Source organism: Pseudophryne corroboree, chromosome 6, assembly GCF_028390025.1.
Source record: "Pseudophryne corroboree isolate aPseCor3 chromosome 6, aPseCor3.hap2, whole genome shotgun sequence".
In the NCBI taxonomy this organism is placed as follows: domain Eukaryota; kingdom Metazoa; phylum Chordata; class Amphibia; order Anura; family Myobatrachidae; genus Pseudophryne; species Pseudophryne corroboree.
This window is the reverse complement of record NC_086449.1, coordinates 124,107,046-124,129,308: the sequence shown is the minus strand read 5'-3', so window position 1 is coordinate 124,129,308 and position 22,263 is coordinate 124,107,046. Positions and strand designations below refer to the sequence as shown.

The 22,263-nt window shown below is 46.5% G+C and overlaps 1 protein-coding gene across 1 annotated transcript in view; it reads left to right on the top strand.

Annotated features, from left to right (window-relative positions):
- Window positions 1-22,263, top strand: part of DMTN (dematin actin binding protein) — a 110,418-nt gene that overhangs the window by 62,693 nt on the left and 25,462 nt on the right. The window contains exons 4-11 of the mRNA XM_063931821.1: window positions 685-759; window positions 8,537-8,692; window positions 11,125-11,169; window positions 11,257-11,368; window positions 19,434-19,490; window positions 19,706-19,846; window positions 19,934-20,040; window positions 20,177-20,282. Coding sequence (XP_063787891.1) covers window positions 685-759; window positions 8,537-8,692; window positions 11,125-11,169; window positions 11,257-11,368; window positions 19,434-19,490; window positions 19,706-19,846; window positions 19,934-20,040; window positions 20,177-20,282 — 799 coding nt within the window. The remainder of the gene's footprint in view (window positions 1-684; window positions 760-8,536; window positions 8,693-11,124; window positions 11,170-11,256; window positions 11,369-19,433; window positions 19,491-19,705; window positions 19,847-19,933; window positions 20,041-20,176; window positions 20,283-22,263) is intronic.

Here is a 22,263-nt window from a genome sequence, read left to right as displayed (position 1 = left end):
AAACTGGATGTATAATCACCAGCACAAACGGCACGTCTTGTCTCTCAGCAGTCTAGTCTTTCAGTAATTCATTTTTGTTTGCCCATATTGAACAAGATGAAAGTTGGCATATTACCATTACATGTGACCAGGCCCATACCCAACATGTGCCCTCCGTCATCTCTGTATAGCTCTGTATAGGCCCTCACACTTTTATGTCAGGGCACAGCTGCTGTGATAAAATGGCTTTAGTATGTTGACTGACTTTCTGGACTTTTTGAGGCTGTATTCCTCCTGCTTTTCCTCAGTACAATGCAGAAACATATAGGGGCTGCATATGTGTTCATTATATAAGCTGCAGCTGTGACCATAACAGCAGCCTATGTGCCTCATTTACACTACGCAAACTTCACAAACACTTATGTCACACGTGTTCCAAAGTTTCATTTAATTGTAAGAAATGCATTTGCTATCAGGCATCATTAACACTGATACAACCTCTCCGATGCCGCAAAACAACTCACCTCCCATCTTATATACAGGAGACAAAACACAAAACAAAAGAGTGACTAAGAAATGACAGAGAGGTTTATGGGGCTGTTCCCAAAGGCACCTCAACATGCGCCAAGACATATTGTAAATGGCCACTTGTATCTGATTATATGCACATATGATGTATCTTGGTATTGTTCTATATCTCTGCAGACACCCCTCACATTTCCTGGTAGTGTCACCTCCTCCAGAGGGCCAAGTGTGCCGGGTTCCCCTTCTGCTATCACTGTAAGTAATCCGCTGTCGGGCCCTTCTCTCTACAAAACGTATGTGTGTATTTGTATATGCTCATAAACCAGAACTCCTAAAGCTACCAACTCTATGGGGTAAATTTACTAAAGTGGGAGTTTCTTTTAGCAACCAATCAGATTCTATCTATTATCTTCTAGAAGCAGCTTGATAAATGTTAAGTAGAATCTGATTGGTTGCTGTGAGCAGCATCACCAGTTCTAAGAAAAACTCCCACCTTAGTAAATTTATCGCCATGTGTCTAAAGTGATGTTTATGACAAAACGCCTCCTTATTCACCATGTGCCCTATGTCTCGCTGATATCAGGAGTCCCTGGTGACTGATAGGCCTAATATTGGTCCAGCCTCCGCTGAGTGTAGGTGATGAATGTACTGTTAAGGAAAACAGGTTTATTTTAAGTCTGAGTGGTTTGATAATCTGACAGATTTATCTGTACAACTGATCTATAGTGACCACACTTTTTCACTATTGTGTGTACACTTAAAGGTTGCTGTGCACATAAATCCCGTTGTCTTCTTTATGGACATGCAATGAGATCTGAATGACAAACAGCCATTGCTAAATGTATGCAGACATCAGGCAACTAGCGGTTGATGTTTTCCCTGTGATCACTGAATAGCTGGACGGACCCAGATATGGGATGCAAAAGATCTAATTGTTTAGTACTCTAGCTAAATAAACAGAACTAATGATAGTATTAAAAGATTCATATAACTGTTATGGAAAAAGTTTGTTCTTTGCAGGCAGCCAGGGTTTATAGTAAAAACAAAGCACTTGGAAAGTCTGTCCTGGTATAATGGCGTCACCTGGGTGGTGCGCCGCACCTGGGTGTCACAAAATTCTGACTCCTCGTCAGTGACAGCATCCAGGTGCTGCACTGTGACATTATTTGCAGCACTCGGCTCCTGTTACAGTGTTAGAGCTAGCAGTGCAGCCAGACATGTGTCTGGGGACAGCCCAGCTGTACAGGGAATGATGAAAATGAGGTTGGGCCATGATGTCACGCCCCTTCACAGGAAGACACGCCTCCTTTTCAGCTGCGTTTGGGGCACAAAGTATCACTGCCCCCAGTGACACACCTGTCCTAGTGCAAGTTCCATATGTCTACAATTGGACTGAATGTGCTGTTATTTTTACAAGAAACAGATATTTACAGTTAAATATAAATTAAACTGATGTAAGAATTGGATATAGCATTTTTAATCCCAAAATATAGACTACCAACAATTAAAATAACATCGTTACTATGATCCCTAGGTCACAACACCTTCATCTATTAAAAAAATATATTTTTCTTTTATCCAAAGGGGACGCTGGAGTATAGTACCATATTTCAGAAAATCTTCATCCACTCGCCATATATTAACATTTATTTATATCGCAGCAGCATATTCTGTTGTGCTTTACAATTGGGAAACAAACAGTAATAATAACAGACAGACAGAGCGGTACGAGGGCCCTGCTCACAAGCTGGCAATTTATAGGAAAGTAGGCATTTGATACCTAAGAACAAGTGCTACTTATTGTACGTTTATCCAGCCAGATTGCTGTATGATCCAGTCACACAGCAATACTGGCCTGGTGTCAGAAGGTTGCGTGAGTGTAGAAATAGAAAGAGAACATATGTAAGTTTTGTGTGAACTGTGTAGAGGGCAGGTGATTGGGTAGAACTGCATTATGCGGGTGGTTCTGGAACAGGACAAGCTGACTCTACAGAGGTAAATTTTCAGGGTACGCCTGAAAGTTTGGAGGCTAGAAGTCTTGTTGTGAGAGGGAGAGCATTCTGCAGAGTGGGTGCAGCCCGATAAAATTCCTGCAAACAGGAATGGGCGTGGATGAGAGGCGCAGATCTTGTAAAGAGCTATCCGCATAACCCACAGAACCTTTTCTGGGCAAACGGGGGAAGAAATCAATAGTGTTTTGCTACATGCATTGAATAGTTAATTAATAAAAGGGAGAGAGGTGACAGGTGCTCTGCAATATGCCGACCCCCGCAGTTGTAATACCTATTTATTTATTTATTTATTTATTTATTTATTACCAATTATTTATATAGTGCCTATATATACGTGCTTTACGGAGAATATTTGGCCATTCACATCAGTCCCTGCCACAACTGTCCCCAAACAAAATGAACCCTTTCGTGAATGTGTGCGCGTGTACATGTGGAAGGGAATATAGACTGTAAGCTCCACTGGGGCAGGGACTGATGTGAATGGCTAGATAGTCTCTGTAGAGCGCTGCAGAATATGTGTGCGCTATATAAATAACTGGTAATAAATAATATAATCTACACAGGTCCTCTAATTTATGGCAATGGGGCAGACTGAAAAGGAAGCTCATCCAACCTAAAAGCATCTTTTTGTAACCATGCATCACCTATTATGGAAAAGAGATTTCATTAACTGTCTCTGTGTCTGAACTCATTATTTTTGTGTGCATGTTTCTCTTACGTCCTAGGGGATACTGGGAATCCATTTAGTACCATGGGGTATAGACGGGTCCACTAGGAGCCTTGGGCACTTTAAGAATTTTACGGTGTGCGCTGGCTCCTCCCTCTATGCCCCTCCTACCAGACTCAGTTTGGAAAATGTGTCCGGAGGAGCCGGTCATGCTTATGGAAGCTCCTGAAGAGTTTTCTGCATTTATTTGATATATTTGTTATTTTCAGGCAGGACTGGATGTCACCAGCCTGCCTCCTTCGTGGGACTTAGGGGGAAGAACGGCGCAACCTCTTGAAGGGTTAATGGACCCGTTCTCTGCTGACAGGACACTAGCTCCTTAAGGAACTATTCGCAAGCCCCACCATGGCGAGCGTACATTCCTGCAGCACGCCGCTACCCCTAACAGCCAGAAGAATGAAGAGTGGTGAGTACTAAGCCAGCTTCCCGGTTAGCGGGTCGCCGGCCATTATAGCGGCACGAGGGTACGGAGACGCACGGCTTCTTCATGGAGCGGCTGGGTCTTCAGACTCAGTACACAGTGCAGAGAGACGCACAGCTTCTGAGGGGGCGAACTGAGTCTAAGGGTGTGTACACACGGTGAGATATTTTCTTGAGATTTTGACTATATAGTCAAAATCTCAAGAAAAGTTAGTGCAGATCGCAAGGTGAAAGTCACCTTGCGATCCCGATGTGCGGTCCCGCCAGGTCGGCATCGCAAGAATAGATAGACTGTGCAGGCAAGTCAGTCCTTGCTAGATCGGTGTACTATCTAGTTCATCTCACATGTCAATGACATCTCACATAAGCCAAAATCGTAAGCACACATAGTCCATATCTCAAGAAAAGTTATTCAAAATCTGTGCTATCTGGGCTCCGAGGAGTTCAAGGGAAATCGCAAGTGAAAATCGGGAATAGCAAATATCTCACCGTGTGTACACACCCTAAGTTCACTATACGTGTACACAGGGGGTAATTCAGGGGTAGTATGAGGCCGCGATTCCTGGGGTTGATGTCAGCAGTGGGGAGTAAGATGCTCCCCTGGTCGACCCTACCCCCGGTTCAAGACCAGTTACCTCCGAGTTTCCTGCCATGAACTGATTTCCCGCTTCCGTCTGAGACGCTGTGTATGTAAAAGGACCCAGTCGGAGCATAGGCGGCTGTATGACTGGTGTGTCGGTGTTCACTGTAGGTTCACACATGGTTTTGCCCAACTGCTAACAAATTTGCTGCTGCGATCAACTGCGATTAGGCCCACAGTACCCAGACTGGCATCACAGACTTCAAAGGGGGCTGACTCCATTTTAAGCACTAAATTTACCTCAGCCAGTATAACTAAAAAGCGAGAAGACCATGCACCATTGCAGGGGCGGGGCTTCACTATGAGCGGATCCAGTAGCTCACAGGCGCCATTTTCCTTCTGCAGCGGACACAGACGCTGACTGACAGGGAAGCGCAGCTCCTCTGGAGACACTCCAGATTACCTCAGCGGTACCAGGGGGTCATAGCAGGGGAGGAGCGATCATTAGTGTACTAAGGGGTATATTCAATAACTGTCGGAAGCTGCCGTCTTGTCGGAAAGACGTCAGCTTCCGACAGTTAGGTCGGAAGGGGCTCCGACCTATTGATTACGGCCCTGTTTTTTACGACAAGTTGGGAAACCCGACTTGTCGGAATGTTGTTGGAATGCACGCTGATCGGTGGCTTCAGCCGCCAATCAGTGTGCATTGTCGGATGCGGGGCCAAACCCGACAGGTTTTAGCCCCATTTCCGACAATCTCAATCCGACTTCAAATAAAGTCGGATTGAGATGAGGGAGCTGAGAGCAGGAGATGGGGGGGGGGGGGGGAGCAGCGGGGAGAGCAGGAACCCAGCGGCAGCATCCACCCGGCTCCAATAGCGAGGTCCCGGCCGTAGCAGGAGGATGGGGCACCGCCTCCGCTGACAGCAGCGTCCAGCATGGCTGGACTCCATAAGGGGTATGATTTCCAATATGTCTACAAAATTGTCCCGCAATGAGAAAGAGACGCAATTCTTAAGACAATCTATGACTGAGCTTATGAAAAGAGACTCAGTACCCAAATCAGCGTCTCAGTCCCCTGCCATTTGTCCACAATAACGTACTTTATCCCATATCCTGCAATCTGAATCTGAGGATGAGGGGTCAGACATGGAGGAGGGGGAGGTGGACTCAGAGGTGGGGGAGGGTACTCTGTCACAGGGAATAGAGGCTCTCATAGAGGCTATAAGAGAAGTTCTGCATATCCCTGATAAGGTGACAGAGGACAGTGAGGAATCTTATTTTAATCCTCCTGTTCAAATTCAAGATGGAGTCTCTGAGAGAGGTGATCTCAAGTCTGGAGGAGGGGGAATTCCTAGTGTCTCTGGATATCAAGGATCCGTACCTTCACATTCCGATCTGGCCACCTCATCAGGCTTATCTACGGTTTGCACTGCAGGACTGTCACTACCAGTTCCAGGCCCTGCCATTTGGTCTCTCTATGGCACCGAGGGTGTTCACCAAGGTGATGGCAGAGATGATATTTCGACTCCGCAAACAGGGAGTGAACATAATTCCGTACCTGGACGATCTTCTGATAAAGGCACCATCCAGGGAGTGGTTGTTGGACAGCATTGCCCTCTCAACCTGACTACTCCTGGATCACGGGTGGATTCTGAACCTTCCGAAATCTCACCTAGAGCCAACACGGAGGCTTCCTTTCCTGGGAATGATACTGGGCACAGAGTCTCAGAAGGTGTTCCTTCCTTTGGAAAAGGCATTGGTAATCAAGGCGATGGTTCGGGCTGTCCTGAAGCCAAGCCGGATATCGGTGCATCTGTGCATTCGCCTTCTGGGGAAAATGGTGGCCTCTTACGAGGCGCTTCAGTATGGAAGATTTCATGCAAGACCCTTCCAGCTCGATCTGTTAGACAAATGGTCCGGATCGCATCTTCACATGCACCAGAGGATCCATCTGTCGTCAAAAGCCAGGATCTCTCATCTATGGTGGCTTCAGACTTCCCACCTAATCGAGGGATGGCGGTTCAGGATTCAGAATTGGATTCTGCTAGCCACAGACGCAAGCCTCAGAGGTTGGGGAGCAGTCATGCAGTTTCAGGGAAGATGGTCAAGTCAGGAAGCCGTCTTTCCTATAAACATCCTGGAACTCAGGGCTGTCTACAACGCCCTTCTGCAGGCCTCATCTTTACTTCAGAATCAGGCCATTCAAGTCCAGTTGGACAATGTGACGGTGGTAACGTACATAAACCAGCAGGGCGGAACCAAAAGCAGAGCAGCAATGTCAGAGGTGTCAGGAATTCTCCTCTGGGTGGAGTGAGGCCTTCACCCAGAGGTGTTCAGGTGCTTGACACGTCGGTGGGGATATCCACAAATCGACACGATGGCCTCTCGTCTCAACAAGAAGCTCAGGCGGTATTGTTCCAGGTCGATAGACCCACAGGCAGTGGCGGTAGACGCTCTGATGACTCCATGGGTCTATCAGATGGTGCTCGCCAGGCATGTCCAAAACTGCGGCCCTCCAGCTGTTGTAGTTTAGTTTCTCAACAGCTGGAGGGCCGCAGTTTGGACATGCCTGGTGTACGCGTTTCCTCCACTTCCTCTGATCCCAAGAATTCTAAAAAGAATAATAAGGGAAAAGGTTCAAGCAATCCTCATTGCTCCGGACTGGCCAAGAAGGGCCTGGTACGCGGATCTTCTGTAGATGCTGATCGAAGATCCTTGGCCTTTACCTCTTTGAGAGGATCTTCTGCAGCAAGGCCCGTTCGTCTATTAAGACTTACCATGGCTACGTTTAACGGCATGGAAGTTGAACGGCTGATTCTAGCCAGGAGAGGGATTCCTGACAAGGTCATCTAGACTATGATCCAAGCCAGAAAGGGGGTAACGTCTAAACATTACCATCGTATCGGTGGAATTTCATCTGGGATGTTTCCTGCTTTTTCTGCAGTCAGGAGTGGATGTGGGCCTACGTCTGGGCTCCATAAAATTCCAGATTTCGGCCTTGTCTATTTCCTTTCAGAAATAATTGGCTTCTCTCCCTGAGGTCCAGACATTCTTGAAAGGTGTTCTGCACATCCAACCTCCCTTTGTGCCTCCCACGGCACCTTGGGATCTCAATTTGGTGCTGCAGCTCCTTCAATCGGATTGGTTTGAACCGTTACAGGAGGTTGACGTAAAATACCTTACGTAGAAGACCGTCACACTGTTGGCCTTGGCCTCAGCAAGACGTGTGTCGGAGCTAGGGGCGTTGTCTCATAAGAGCCCCTACTTAATTTTCCTTGAGGACAGAGCTGAACTTAGAACTTGTCAACAATTTCTTCCTTAGGTGGTGTCTGCTTTTCACATCAACCAACCTGTTGTGGTTCCGGTTGTTAAGGACACCTCTACTACTTCAAAGTCTTTGGATGTGGTCAGAGCTTTGAAGGTGTATGTAAAGAGAACAGCTCGTCATAGGAAATCAGACTCGCTGTTCGTTCTCTATGATCCCAACAAGATTGGGTGTCTTGCTTCAAAGCAGTCAATTGCACGCTGGATCAGGCTCACTATCCAGCATGCTTGTTCCTCTGCAGGATTGCTGGTTCCAAAATCTGTACAGGCCCACTCTACTAGGTCAGTGGGTTCTTCTTGGGCGGCTGCCCGGGTTGTCTCGGCTTTACAGCTCTGCCGAGCAGCTACTTGGTTGGGTTTGAACACGTTTGCTAAATTTTACAAGATCGATACCTTGGCCTCTGAAGACCTTCAGTTTGGTCAGCTGGTTCTGCATGAACCTCAGCACTCTCCCACCCGGTTTGGGAGCTTTGGTACTTCCCCATGGTACTAAATGGATTCCCAGTATCCCCTACGACGTAAGAGAAAATAGGATTTTAATTACCTACCGGTAAATCCTTTTCTCGTAGTCCATAGGGGATACTGGGCGCCCGCCCGGTGCTTCGTTATTCCTGCACCGTTACTTGGTTAAGTAATGTTGTTTGGTTCAGCTGTTGCTGTTCCTGTTTTCAAGTTTGGTTAGTATGGCTTTCCTCTTGTTTTGTGTGTGCTGGTTCGTAATCTCACCACTTTCCTTATCCTTCTCTCAAAGTATGTCCATCTCCTCGGGCACAGTTTCCTAGACTGAGTCTGGTAGGAGGGGCATAGAGGGAGGAGCCAGCGCACACTATCAAATTCTTAAAGTGCCCAAGGCTCTTAGTGGACCCGTCTATACCCCATGGTACTAAATGGATTCCCAGTATCCCCTATGGACTACGAGAAAAGGATTTACCGGTAGGTAATTCAAATCCTATTATCTCTGCCCAGGCTCGCATGGACAGTCGCATCGTGGGTTATAAGGATCTAGCCGCCCTTCCACGTGACAAGGCTATATTGGATATTGAGCGTCCAGACCTGATGATTTACGAACCACACTTCACGTACACTCTCCTGGAGAACACAGAGACTCTCCGCAGCAGAGAGGTACAGATGGAGCCTTCCTCATCATTGCTATTTCTCTGCCTAAACGGAGGATTAGTCATCCCTAAGCGATCTCTCAGGTTGTTCAGTTGTTGCACAGACAGGCGCGTTGAGGCATGACTACATATGCAGCATGCAATACACATCTTCACCACTGGGTGGCTAATACTCCACTAATCCAGTACTGTAGAGCGAATAGCGGTGGATTGATCTACAAGTTCTGACAAATGGCCAGTGACGACTGTAATGTTACTGTATACTGTACACACAGACCAATGGTCAGACGGAGAGAGTCAATAAAAAAAAAAAGAAACCAATAAATCAATCAATAAAATTAGTGTATACAGATGAAAGCGAATGTGTTAAAGCAATGGTCCATTGGCGGGTTATGTCAGTGTCCAAGTCCCATAGACTAATAAAAATAGTCTATACAGACACAAACGAACGTGTTAAAGCAATGGTCCATTGACGTTAAGCATACAGTACTGTATGTGAGCATCCAAGTCTCGTAGCCAATGCAGCAAAACCCATGGGAAGGGATCACTGCTTACATTTACACATGAGCTTGTGTCTCTATCACTAGGCGTTGTGGCCAAGCTGTGAAGTGTCCCACACCCCATGCACAAAGTCCCGGTTTCGATTCCCAAAGTGCGAATGCCTTTGTTTTTTTTTCTTCTTGACACTTTATTATTATTTTTTTATAACATTCATATATTTAAGACCCTTACATTCAATAGAATTATGCATACAGGAAAAGACCTGTTTTGATAACTAACTGTGGGGCGTCTGACACGCAGATCCATAGCACAGTACTGTACTGTTTAATGTACATTCGCTCTGGCCCTCTCTAGTCCTTTCCCCCAACCAAAGCGACTGTAGTATCAGCCCTTCATTTACATACAGTGTTGGCCTCTTTGTCTGAAAAGATCAGTCTTTCAGGGGAGGGGGATGGGTGAGTGGGGAGGTGGTGAATTCAGAGACGCTGTCAAAAATATTCATTCTCTGTCAGGACCCCAAATAAAGAAATAAAAATAATGTATACAGACGCAAACGAACGTGTTAAAGCAATGGTTCATTGACTTTAGGTTTATGTGAGCTATTAAATTAAATTAAAATGGGCTTAAAGCTTAATATCTCCAGTTCTGGGGTCCCAATCTGCTCAGAACTGTGTTGGTATGGAAGGGGAGATGATTATCTACCAGAGAATGCCGACCCCAAGTTTCTATGACCCCCACAAGGCTAACAGCAAGCGTTGGTGGGTCTGAATTAACGGCCCATTATAGTCTATGGGAAAATGGGTCCATTTTGAGCCCCAATATATCCGGTTCTGGAGACTCGAGACTGATACCATAAGACAGAGGAGACTCTTGGCTTTCAGAGAAGACCGGCCACTAGTTTGTGACACGGCAAAGGGAAACGGCAAGCATCTGTATGTTGGATCCCCTCTAATTGTCCACCCAGCTTGAGTGGGGTGTGGGACTCTGGCTAGATAGAAAATACTGTACAGAGACACTAAGCACAGTGTTTTGGCATCCAGGAACTTAGGGAGTAGCTTTTATCTCTCCCCACTATACTTATAAAGATAACACTTGCCGCTGTAGCCTTTAGAGCGTCTCTGTACAGTATTTTGCTGTGTAACATAAACAAAGTGGAGCCATTTTCCCATTGACTATAATGGGCCCGTTAAGTCAGACCCACCATGGTTTCTGAGGCTTGCTGTTAGCCTTGTGGGGGTCACAGAAACTTGGGGTCAGTATCCTCTGGTAGCTAATTGTCTCCCTTTCCACACCAACCCACTTCTGAGCCGATTGGACCCCCAGAACCATAGATATTAAGCTTTAAGACCATTTTAATTTCATTTAATAGCTCACATAAACCTAACGTCAATGGACCATTGTTTTAACATGTTCATTTGCGTCTGTATACACTATTTTTATTTGTTGGTTTTGTCTATGGGACCTCATTGCCGCAGTGTATTTTAAATAGCGTAATGATACGCGCGTACAGCATTGCCCATACAGTGTACAGTAAAGTAGTTCTTGCTATAGTGTACTGTATTTCAATGGAGACCACACGCATGTTCAATGGTGATTTTAAACGTGACATCTGGTGGATGAGCGCAGGTATTACACTCACTGGTAACGCCAAACGCCATGATAAGCTCTGTGAGCCTCCCTACAACTAGGCACGCCGCCTTGCGCCCAGGCACGCTGCGACTCCGTGATCGGGACTAATGCCATAGACAGGACAGCATAGATGAGCGAGGCGCCATCTATACAGTCCTCACATCCCAGATCCAATCTCCTATCTTTCCTGAAAGCTTATGCATGTATACCATCTGTTCCTATTCCCGAGACTTTCCTTATGTCATAATATCTGTATACTAAACCTTTAATGTCACTTCTGAATGACTCTTCTACTTATTTGTCTTGCAGAGATCTCTGTCTCCCAAGTCAATATCACCTCCTCCGTCACCTGAGGTGAGATTTGTGTGAGGAATTCAACTTGAGGTGTAGGATAAATGTGGGGCTTGACAATTCTAACACCTACAATTACTTATTGAACAGGTCTCTGCACTCTGGGCCGATAATAAGTCTGTTGGAAGTAGCTCCAATGTACAAGGTCCCCGTGGGGGAAGTAATTCACCTAGAGGAGGAGTTCAGCACTTCCACTGTCCAGGTACAAGACGGCAGGTTTGATCTGATCATTGCTGGCTCTGCTGTCCGATTATAGCTGTCACCCTGTTTATTGGTCAATTTGGATGAGTTTTGAAGCCGCACAATGGTTGTGCAGATGCTATAACATTTCTAGAATTCCTAACATTTACCTTCTCCATAGCTAAAAGTTGTGTCTATTAAATAACGAGACTGATGCTATAATTTACGGTTAATTATATTAAATACATTTTAACTCCATTCCACTTCTATGTACTCCCTGTCTGCATCCACACACCACTGCATTCATATATTTTCATTGGGCAAAGCTGTAGCTCATTATCAGTCAGCTATGTCAACAGCTTTGTTGTTTTCTTCTGTACCTCAGTAACTGATTGTCACAACTGAGGGCCTGAGCTGACGGGAGGCAGCCTCAGTTGTAGGGGCTGAGATGTACCGGAACCTGGGAGGTTGTATCAGACCCCTGGACATGTAAGTAACATGAATAATAACTGCCCGAAGGCGTGACCACGACAACTTGGATAAAAGTCAATGATGTTTATTATGACAACTCCGCAACACAGCAGCAGTAAAAGAAAACGTAAAAGTCAGCAAAGAATAAATACAGTTCCTGGGTACTACAGGATGGCAGGAGCCACAGGGCACTGGTAGTGTGAGATAGTTCTTATGATCTTCTAGATGGAAAGTCCTTACCAGGCCCGACTGTAGCAATGGAGATAACCCAGGATTGTGCCAGCTGGTGTTCCAGGAAAAGCTGGGTTGCTGAAGATAAAACAGCTGCTGTGGATACTGGCTGGAACCAGACTGTTGTTAGCACGGAGTGGATACTGGCTGGAACCAGTTAAATAATAAATGAACTTGGGAGCGATGAAATATGAACTGAAATGTAGAACTTGAGAGCGGAGAAATAATAATACCGGTGGAGAGTGGTAAAGTGTAGAAAGGACACCGGCCCTTTAAGGGAAGCTGTACTCTGCTGGAAGCTGAGCTGGAAGCAGGTAATGTTGTAGCTGGAAACAGATGAATCCACAATGGATTGGAGAGTCAGGCTACACCGCAGGTGGAATGCTGGTGCGGGTCTCTATGGTGGAAGTCTTGAGACAGGAGCTGGAACCTGGAAGACAATCACAGGAGAGAGACAAACAGGAACTAGGTTTGACAACCAAAGCACTGATGCCTTCCTTGCTCAGGCACAGTGTATTTATACCTGCAGCAAGGAAGGGATTGGCCAGGCAATTATGCAGATTATCAATACTGACAACAGATTGGTGGAAATGATCAGCTGACAGAATCCAAGATGGCTGCGCCCATGTAGACACTTGGAGGGAAGTTTGGTTTGTAATCCATGTGGTAATGAAAACAGTAATGGCGGCGCCGGCCACCGGAGACAGGAGGCGCCAGGCTGACAGATGCACATCCAACCACGCGGACAAAGCGGAGGCCGCGGCTAACGTAATCGCCACTCAGACACTCTGCATGCAGAAGTTCAGGGACGGCGGCGGAGGCCGCGGGAGACGCCATGCCAGGTGTAATATGGCGTTTACTGTGACAGCGTCCCAGAGTGACAGGAGAGGATACAGGAATGTACACATCAGGATAACAGATGGGATCCGGTCCTGGAGCGCTGAGCCAGCCTTAGGAGGCATCTGATGGGTAAGAAATGGCGTCCAGATACCCGGATCGTGACAGCACCCCCCCCTTTAGGAGTGGCCCCAGGACACTTCTTTGGCTTTTGAGGAAACTTGGAATGGAATCTCCGGACCAAGGCAGGAGCATGGACATCAGAAGCATTGGTCCACGAACGTTCCTCAGGACCATAACCCTTCCAGTCAATAAGATATTGTAGTTGACCGTAACGGTGACGTGAGTCCAGGATCTTGGCCACTTCATACTCAACGCCTCGTTGAGTTTGGACTTTCGGAGTTGGAGGAAGTGAGGAATGAAACCGATTCAAGATCAGCGGTTTCAACAGGGAAACATGGAATGTCCTGGGTATTTTTAAGAAGGGAGGCAACTGGAGTCTGTAAGCAACAGGATTGATGACTTGTTCAATCTTGAAAGGACCGATATAGCGAGGTGCAAACTTCATACTGGGAACTCTTAACCTCAAATTCTTCGTGGATAACCATACCCGATCACCCACCTTGAGAGCAGGAACTGCTCGACGCTTCTTATCCGCAAACTTCTTGTACCTGAACGATGCCTTGAGCAGAGCTGATCGTACGCTCTTCCAGATATTGGCAAACTGATGCAAGGTGATATCCACTGCGGGAACAGAAGTTGCTGGAAGCGGTTGGAACTCAGGGACTTTAGGGTGGAATCCAAAGTTAGTGAAGAATGGTGTTGAAGCAGATGAAGAATGATACTGGTTGTTATGACAGAACTCGGCCCAGGGAAGTAATTGAACCCAGTCATCTTGAGAGGAGGACACATAGATGCGGAGGAAGGCCTCCAAGTCCTGATTCACCCTCTCGGTTTGACCATTGGTCTGAGGATGGTAAGCCGTGGAAAACTTTAGCTTGACTTGGAGGACTTGACATAAACTTCGCCAGAATTTGGCTGTGAATTGAACTCCTCGATCTGAGATAATTTCTTCAGGAAGACCGTGGAGTCGGAAGATCTCTTGTATGAATACTTGAGCCAACTTGAAAGCTGACGGAAGACCGGTGAGAGGAATGAAGTGTGCCATCTTGGTGAACCGGTCAACTACCACCCAGATGGTATTGAACTTGTTGCACATGGGTAAGTCTGTAATGAAATCCATCGACAAGTGGGTCCATGGTCGACGGGGAACGGATAGTGGAACCAGTTGCCCCGCAGGCGACTGGCGGGATACTTTATGTTGGGCACACTTTGGGCAAGATGCAATAAACTCCAAGACGTCCTTTTTCAGAGTTGGCCACCAATAGGACCTAGAGATAAACTCCAGGGTTTTTTGGATACCTGTATGTCCGGCAAAACGGGAAGCATGGGCCCAATGCATGAGCTTCTTCCTTAGCATCGGCTTCACAAAACTTTTCCCTGATGGGGGCGTAGAGTCCATCCCTACCGTGGAGAATGCCAACGGATTTATAATAGGATGCTTGTCTGAAGACTCTGACTCATTTTCTTGCTCCCATGAGCGGGAAAGGGCATCGGCCTTGCGATTCTGAGAGCCCGGACAGAACTGGAGTTTAAAGTCGAACCTGGAAAAGAAAAGTGCCCATCTGGCCTGACGAGGGTTGAGACATTGTGCGCCTTTCAGATATAAAAGGTTCTTGTGGTCTGTAAGTATGGTGATTGAATGAGAAGCTCCCTCCAACAGATACCTCCACTCTTCTAGAGCGAGCTTGATGGCTAGCAACTCCTGGTCGCCAATGGCATAGTTGCGCTCAGCTGGGGAGAACTTCCGGGAGAAGAAACTGCAAGGGTGTAAATGGCCATCTTTAGCCCTCTGAGATAACACCGCTCCTACTCCAACGGAGGAGGCATCCACCTCTAAGATGAAAGGAGAGTCGATGTCAGGCTGTTTCAGAACAGGCGCAGAGATGAACCTTTGTTTTAAAAGATGAAATGCTTGCATGGCTTCTTCAGACCACTTGGACGGGTTAGCACCCTTCTTAGTGAAAGCAGTAATAGGCGCCACAATGGTGGAAAAGTCTCGTATAAACTTTCGGTAATAGTTGGCGAACCCTAAGAACCTCTGGACCCCTTTGAGGGTTAAGGGTACCGGCCAATTTTGGATTGCTTGTAGTTTCTCAGGATCCATCTCTAGTCCGGAACCGGACACAATGTACCCTAGAAACGGAATGGACTTGACTTCAAAGACGCATTTTTCTAATTTGCAATAGAGATGATTGACACGGAGACGGGACAGAACCTCTTTAACCCAAAAACGATGTTCCTCTAAATCGTTGGCAAAAATGAGGATATCGTCTAGATAGACCACGACATGACGGTATAGAATGTCTCTGAAGATCTCATTGACAAAATGCTGGAAGACAGCTGGAGCATTGCTCAATCCGAAGGGCATGACGAGGTACTCATAATGTCCCTCACGGGTGTTAAAGGCGGTCTTCCACTCGTCACCCTCACGGATCCGGATGAGATTGTATGCACCTCTCAAGTCCAGCTTTGTAAAGATGGTAGCTCCGCTAACTCTGTCAAAGAGCTCAGTAATCAGGGGTAAAGGATAACGGTTCTTGATGGTAATGTCGTTCAAACCTCTGTAGTCGATGCACGGCCGCAGACCACCATCTTTCTTTTTTACAAAAAAGAAGCCTGCGCCGGCTGGAGAAGAAGAAGGTCGAATGAACCCCTTTGCTAGGTTCTCTTTAATATATTCCTCCATAGAATGCGTCTCAGGCAGAGACAACGGATAAGTTCGGCCTCGAGGTGGAACCTTCCCTGGAACGAGATCAATCGGGCAGTCCCATTCTCTATGAGGAGGAAGGATATCAGCAGAAGCTTTACTGAACACATCCGTGAAATCTTGATATGGAGGAGGTGGAACATCAGACGACCTGGGGGAGGAAGAACAGACAGGCAATACTTTAAACAAACATGTCTCAGCACAGGAGGAACCCCATGCCAGGATTTGCGTAGTCGTCCAATCAATTGTAGGATTGTGAAGACGGAGCCATGGAAGGCCCAGGACCACAGGATGTGTGGCTCTTGGAATCACTAAAAAAGAAATAAGTTCGGAATGAAGAACTCCCACTCTCAGACGGATTGGTAGAGTCCTTAAAGAAATAACTGCATCAAAAATTTTGCTGCCATCCACGGCAGTTAAAGAAATGGACGAAGGAAGTCTCTCGGTGGGTGGGGTTATAGCTGGAGTCACTGTGGTTGACGCGCCTGATCCACGGAGAGTTGTCTGAATCCCATCCAGCCGAGTAGAGAGATCCTGGAGACAGCGGATGATGTGGCCCTGTGCAGCCTCCTGATGTTCTAGTCGGGCTGCCAGTTCTTGCATCGGCCTGGCCGCTTGATCCTGGTCTCCGGCTGGATTCATTAGGTCAGTGCTTACTGTCACAACTGAGGGCCTGAGCTGACGGGAGGCAGCCTCAGTTGTAGGGGCTGAGATGTACCGGAACCTGGGAGGTTGTATCAGACCCCTGGACATGTAAGTAACATGAATAATAACTGCCCGAAGGCGTGACCACGACAACTTGGATAAAAGTCAATGATGTTTATTATGACAACTCCGCAACACAGCAGCAGTAAAAGAAAACGTAAAAGTCAGCAAAGAATAAATACAGTTCCTGGGTACTACAGGATGGCAGGAGCCACAGGGCACTGGTAGTGTGAGATAGTTCTTATGATCTTCTAGATGGAAAGTCCTTACCAGGCCCGACTGTAGCAATGGAGATAACCCAGGATTGTGCCAGCTGGTGTTCAAGGAAAAGCTGGGTTGCTGAAGATAAAACGGCTGCTGTGGATACTGGCTGGAACCAGACTGTTGTTAGCACGGAGTGGATACTGGCTGGAACCAGTTAAATAATAAATGAACTTGGGAGCGATGAAATATGAACTGAAATGTAGAACTTGAGAGCGGAGAAATAATAATACCGGTGGAGAGTGGTAAAGTGTAGAAAGGACACCGGCCCTTTAAGGGAAGCTGTACTCTGCTGGAAGCTGAGCTGGAAGCAGGTAATGTTGTAGCTGGAAACAGATGAATCCACAATGGATTGCAGAGTCAGGCTACACCGCAGGTGGAATGCTGGTGCGGGTCTCTATGGTGGAAGTCTTGAGACAGGAGCTGGAACCTGGAAGACAATCACAGGAGAGAGACAAACAGGAACTAGGTTTGACAACCAAAGCACTGATGCCTTCCTTGCTCAGGCACAGTGTATTTATACCTGCAGCAAGGAAGGGATTGGCCAGGCAATTATGCAGATTATCAATACTGACAACAGATTGGTGGAAATGATCAGCTGACAGAATCCAAGATGGCTGCGCCCATGCAGACACTTGGAGGGAAGTTTGGTTTGTAATCCATGTGGTAATGAAAACAGTAATGGCGGCGCCGGCCACCGGAGACAGGAGGCGCCAGGCTGACAGATGCACATCCAACCACGCGGACACAGCGGAGGCCGCGGCTGACGTAATCGCCACTCAGACACTCTGCATGCAGAAGTTCAGGGACGGCGGCGGAGGCCGCGGGAGACGCCATGCCAGGTGTAATATGGCGTTTACTGTGACAGCGTCCCAGAGTGACAGGAGAGGATACAGGAATGTACACATCAGGATAACAGATGGGATCCGGTCCTGGAGCGCTGAGCCAGCCTTAGGAGGCATCTGATGGGTAAGAAATGGCGTCCAGATACCCGGATCGTGACACTGATGCAAAACGGGTGCCCTTAATAACTTTATTTTAAAGAATTCGAATCCTCTTGAATTTGTTCCAAAATGTCTGTGTAAATTTGCTTTCTGCTCGGCAGTGAGAAGCCTTGGAACCATCTTGGCACAAACTTTTGTCATGTTAAGATCTTGATGCAAAACTTGCCTAACAGTTTCTGTGTCGGTGTTCTGCTATCGTTCTGATGCTGAGTCGACGGTCAATTCGAGCAATTTTCTCAGTTTTTGTGAAATTTTTTGTTTTGGATGTGCAAGGCCTTCCAGGATTTTCATCATGTTCGATATCTTCACAACCGTCACTTAATCTTTTGTGCCACTGAAACACACGTGCACAATGACATACAATATGCCCCATAAGCCTCGGCTAGCACACGGAAAGATTTGGTGGTTGATTTTTTAAATTTATAAAAATTTTAAGTTATCACGTTCGTCCTCTCTTGAACTAAGCTTTATTATGACACATGGGAAAAACACAACTTCTGTGACAGCAAACGATCTGTGCGAGAGGGGTGAAACTTACAAAACCATCATGCAGTATGGTTTATTTTTTACAAGTACAGTCTCGTTATTTAATGGTCACATATAAAATCTAGAATGTCTCATGATCACACAGATATTAACTAGTGAATTCCAAAATCAGACGTGTAAATAGTAATAACCCCAGTACCATGAGGTATATGGCGGTGTACAAAAATGAAGAGTTAAAGCATCAGCCAATAGAATGGTCCAAGGGATAACCATAAGAAAGGAGCCAGATGGGTAGCCATCCAAAGCCAATAGGTCAAAGAGCCTGAGGGGTGATCATCCGAAATCAAATAATCTAGTGCCAAAGAGTTAATGGCACAAGGCTAAATAAGAGCCAAAAACATAGTCATTCAAAGCCAAAGGTCAAAACAATGTAACAATTAGCATGGGACGGGAGACCGGTTAACAGAAGCTGGTTCAATAAACTGCCAATTTGTTGCTGATCAGCCTGAGGGGGGTGGCCGCAGAAAATGCGATCGCCCCTGCTTGTCAATCAGGCAGAGGCAGTCGCAGGGCAGGGGAAGCGGCAACGCTCCGTTTCCTAGGCGGGGACGGAGGCCGGCAAACGGGGGTGCGGTGTGGTTGGAACAGGGGCGTGATCGCGGTGGCTTCGTGACGTCACATGCAGCTGCCGCAATCGGAAACATGACTGCTGGAGGCATCCTTAATTTCCGCTAAGAAGCAGAAATTGCGATGCTATCACAATTTCTGCTTGTTGAAGGGGGGTTTGGCAGTCAGCATGCTGGGCGGCCTTGCCCTGCGATGGGCGGCCCTCAGCATGCGAACAGAAAGATTGCAAATTCTGCTAATTACCAGAATTTTCAATCCTTACTGAATTAGGCCCATAATGCGTCCTTCTCTTACATATGACCAGGCAACGCAATATGTGTGTGAACTTGTGACACCAAAGGATTTGTGACCCATGCTTGCATACAAAAGTGTCTTTTTGAGCATACATGGCTTCGGGAACCCCTGGTCAGGAGCTGTGTTACAAAGGACCAAGATAGATTACTTATTTGGTATTAACTGTGAAAGTTAAAACAATTAATTTTGGAAGGCCTGTTCATTTAGCATGTAAGACGCATGAAACACGCTTTTCTGTAATATCCTGCAGTACCTTATAAGTCCTGTCTTCAAATATGTTTCTTACAAGCTTTGGTCCAGTCTCAATCTCCCATTCACTCTATTTCTCTCTACATCAATAGAGCTTTCTCAGAAGGAGCCAAACCTCTACAAGAAGCCTCCAATCTACAGACAGAGAGGTGAGGGGACCGGACAATCACTCAGTCTCCTGGTTTCTGTCCTGTTTAAGCTCCCATACTCTGGTGCTTCTAAGTCTCTCGGTCTTCATGTTATCTCTCAGACTGAACTCCCTCTAATGCAACCCCTCGGACAATAAGCCGACAGTGCCTCATCTTCATAATGTCACGTTCTGCTCCTCTACTAATCTCATAGACGCCTTCTTGTTTCCCACCAGAATCAGCACTCGCCCACAGGCTGTCCGATGACCCTATAGTTGAGTCCTCAAAGTTTCCAGCTGCGAAACCGCCAGATCCAAACCAGCCAGCAAAGATCGAGACTGATTACTGGCCATGTCCTCCTTCCCTGGCGGTTGTAGGTAGGGTTGATATGCTCATTAGGGGCAGCGTGCCTGTGTGGAGACCAGGGCAGTTGCTTTTATACTGACATTTATTTTTAATCATAGAGTCTGAGAGACGCTATCGCAGAGAATCCAAACATGGAGAGGAAGAAAGCGAAGAAAGTGAGGATGTGAAAGAGCTGAGACAACGTCAGATAGTGGAGCTTAACAAGGTGAGTGACTCTGCAACATAAAGCGTGTGTGTGTGTGTGTGTGTGCATGTGTGTGTGTGTCTGTGCTGCCAATAAGACTTCTGCCTGTTCGCGTGTTCCCTTACACCTATCACTATGTCTCCTCCTTCACATACAGATCCAGTCTAATCTGGGAAAACTCATACTAAAAGAAGAAATGCAGAAAGGCGGTCCTCAAAGGAGAAAAACTCGCTCTCTGCCTGACCGGACCCCAATCTACACACGTAAGTGTTCTTTTCTTATCACATCCAGCTCACTGCAGTTCTGCGAGGTCCACCAAATCCAAGATACTGTAACACACATGTCCTTCTAAGAATTTAAGTGTCGCCCGAATGTATTCAGAATCACATGCGGGGGATTGGATAGGACCCTGTCCCAGTGATGTGTTAGAAGTGAAGTGATTGCTAATGCCATCACTTCATCTTCGAGACCTCACTACCTTACTATGCATACGCAGTCTGCTAGCCACACGTGCGAATGCCCATTGCCAGTAACTATTGCAGTTATAGGCTACAAAGGCCAAGGGCCAGGTACCAGTATGGCTTTGTAAACCCCGCAATTAAGCAGCTTTTATAGTAAAAAATGGGGAACACCCTACATACATCCAGGTGATACTTAATATTTGTGGGTACTCCACTAAAAGGGTCACCACAATATGCTCCATTCACCAGAAAGAGAAGGGCACATTTATTGTCCAGTGCACATTTCTGAGGTACCTTCCCACATTGTCTCACTCCGAAACTTTCTGTAACCTTCTCTGAAAGGGGGAGGTTTAAACCTTGGGGAGAGAATGTGGAGAGTGAAAAAGTACCACCAACCAATCAGCTTATGTCATTTTACAGGCTGTGTTTAAAAAAAATAAAGGATGTGATTGACAGTGGAGGCCGTGGGGGGGGGGGGGGCCATTAATGTGGCATTGTGGGGGAGTAGTCTGGATAACAGAGATGTGTCCAGACCGTTTTCGGGGCGTCTGCGTGATGTCACATGTCAAATTTGAAACAGCACTTTCAGAGATGATAAGGCTCTCTCAAGGTATACTGTAACGTTCAGATAATAATTCTTAACACAACCACATGCCAATGTGTAAGAAAGTTACACTGGCAGTCTTTCAGATGAGAGGAGACTCATGTGGGCTTAGCCAGAGTACAGCTGAATGTGGAAGAGCTGTCAGCTGACCTCACCAGAGGAAAACAACGCAGGCTTGTCCACTATCTCACAGAACAGCTGTCATGTATGGAGAATGTCAGACATGGGGCTAGGCGCCGGCACAATTTCAATATGAGTGAAAAACCAACCTGATTTGACCTTTTAAGTTATTTCCACTTTAAATCTAGTGGTTATATTGCCACAATCATGCCTATGCCCGCAACTCCTATTACATTTGGGCATTATGTACAGTATTTCACATGTTCACAGCAAGAATGGGAATGGCTGATATAAACCTAATGGCATCCAAGGTCAGAGACAAAGTACAGGAGATCTCTCTGTGTGCCCAGGACCCAGCACTGGGAGTTCCTTCCGTCTTATGTGTGTTTCCTCCTCCTCTTATCCTCTGGAGAGTGTCCAGACAATGCATTATGAGGGGATTGCAATGCTCCGTATGACTTGTTTTTGGCCCAAGGGTTCTTGCTTAACTGACCCATTGAAATAAGCAGTTGAGCAAGGCCCAGCGTACTACCCAGACTATAAGGTACTGGCTCTAATGGTCTGGAATATATGTGGTGGGGAACACATAAACCTTAATGGGTAGTAAACATAAGAAGGAGGGCGACTTCTGTGATATATCTAAATGTCTGGGGCACATACTTACACTAGCCTAAAATATTGCATTAGAGATTGCTGAAACTTTTAGGGTGAGAAATATCAAACCTTGGGGACAGATAAATTGGAAAGAGAAAGTACCAATCAGCTCCCAACTGTAATAGCGGATTGGTTGGTACTTTATCTCTCACCAAGGCTTGATACATCTCCCCTTAGAGAAGGCAGCGTTTCACAGATCATAGACACTATTCTGCTTACACTTTGTCCCTCTTGTAAGAATGATAGAGAGCAGCCTCCTCTATTTAATGTCAAGAGGTGATTGCTGGTCTACATAGGGAGGCCCAGCGGTCTATTTGTGTGTTCTCAGAAGACAGCAGTGACTTGGCTAAACCCAGCCATTTCTGAAGCTCACAGCAAAGTGGCTGCAGTGCTTGGAGTAAATAG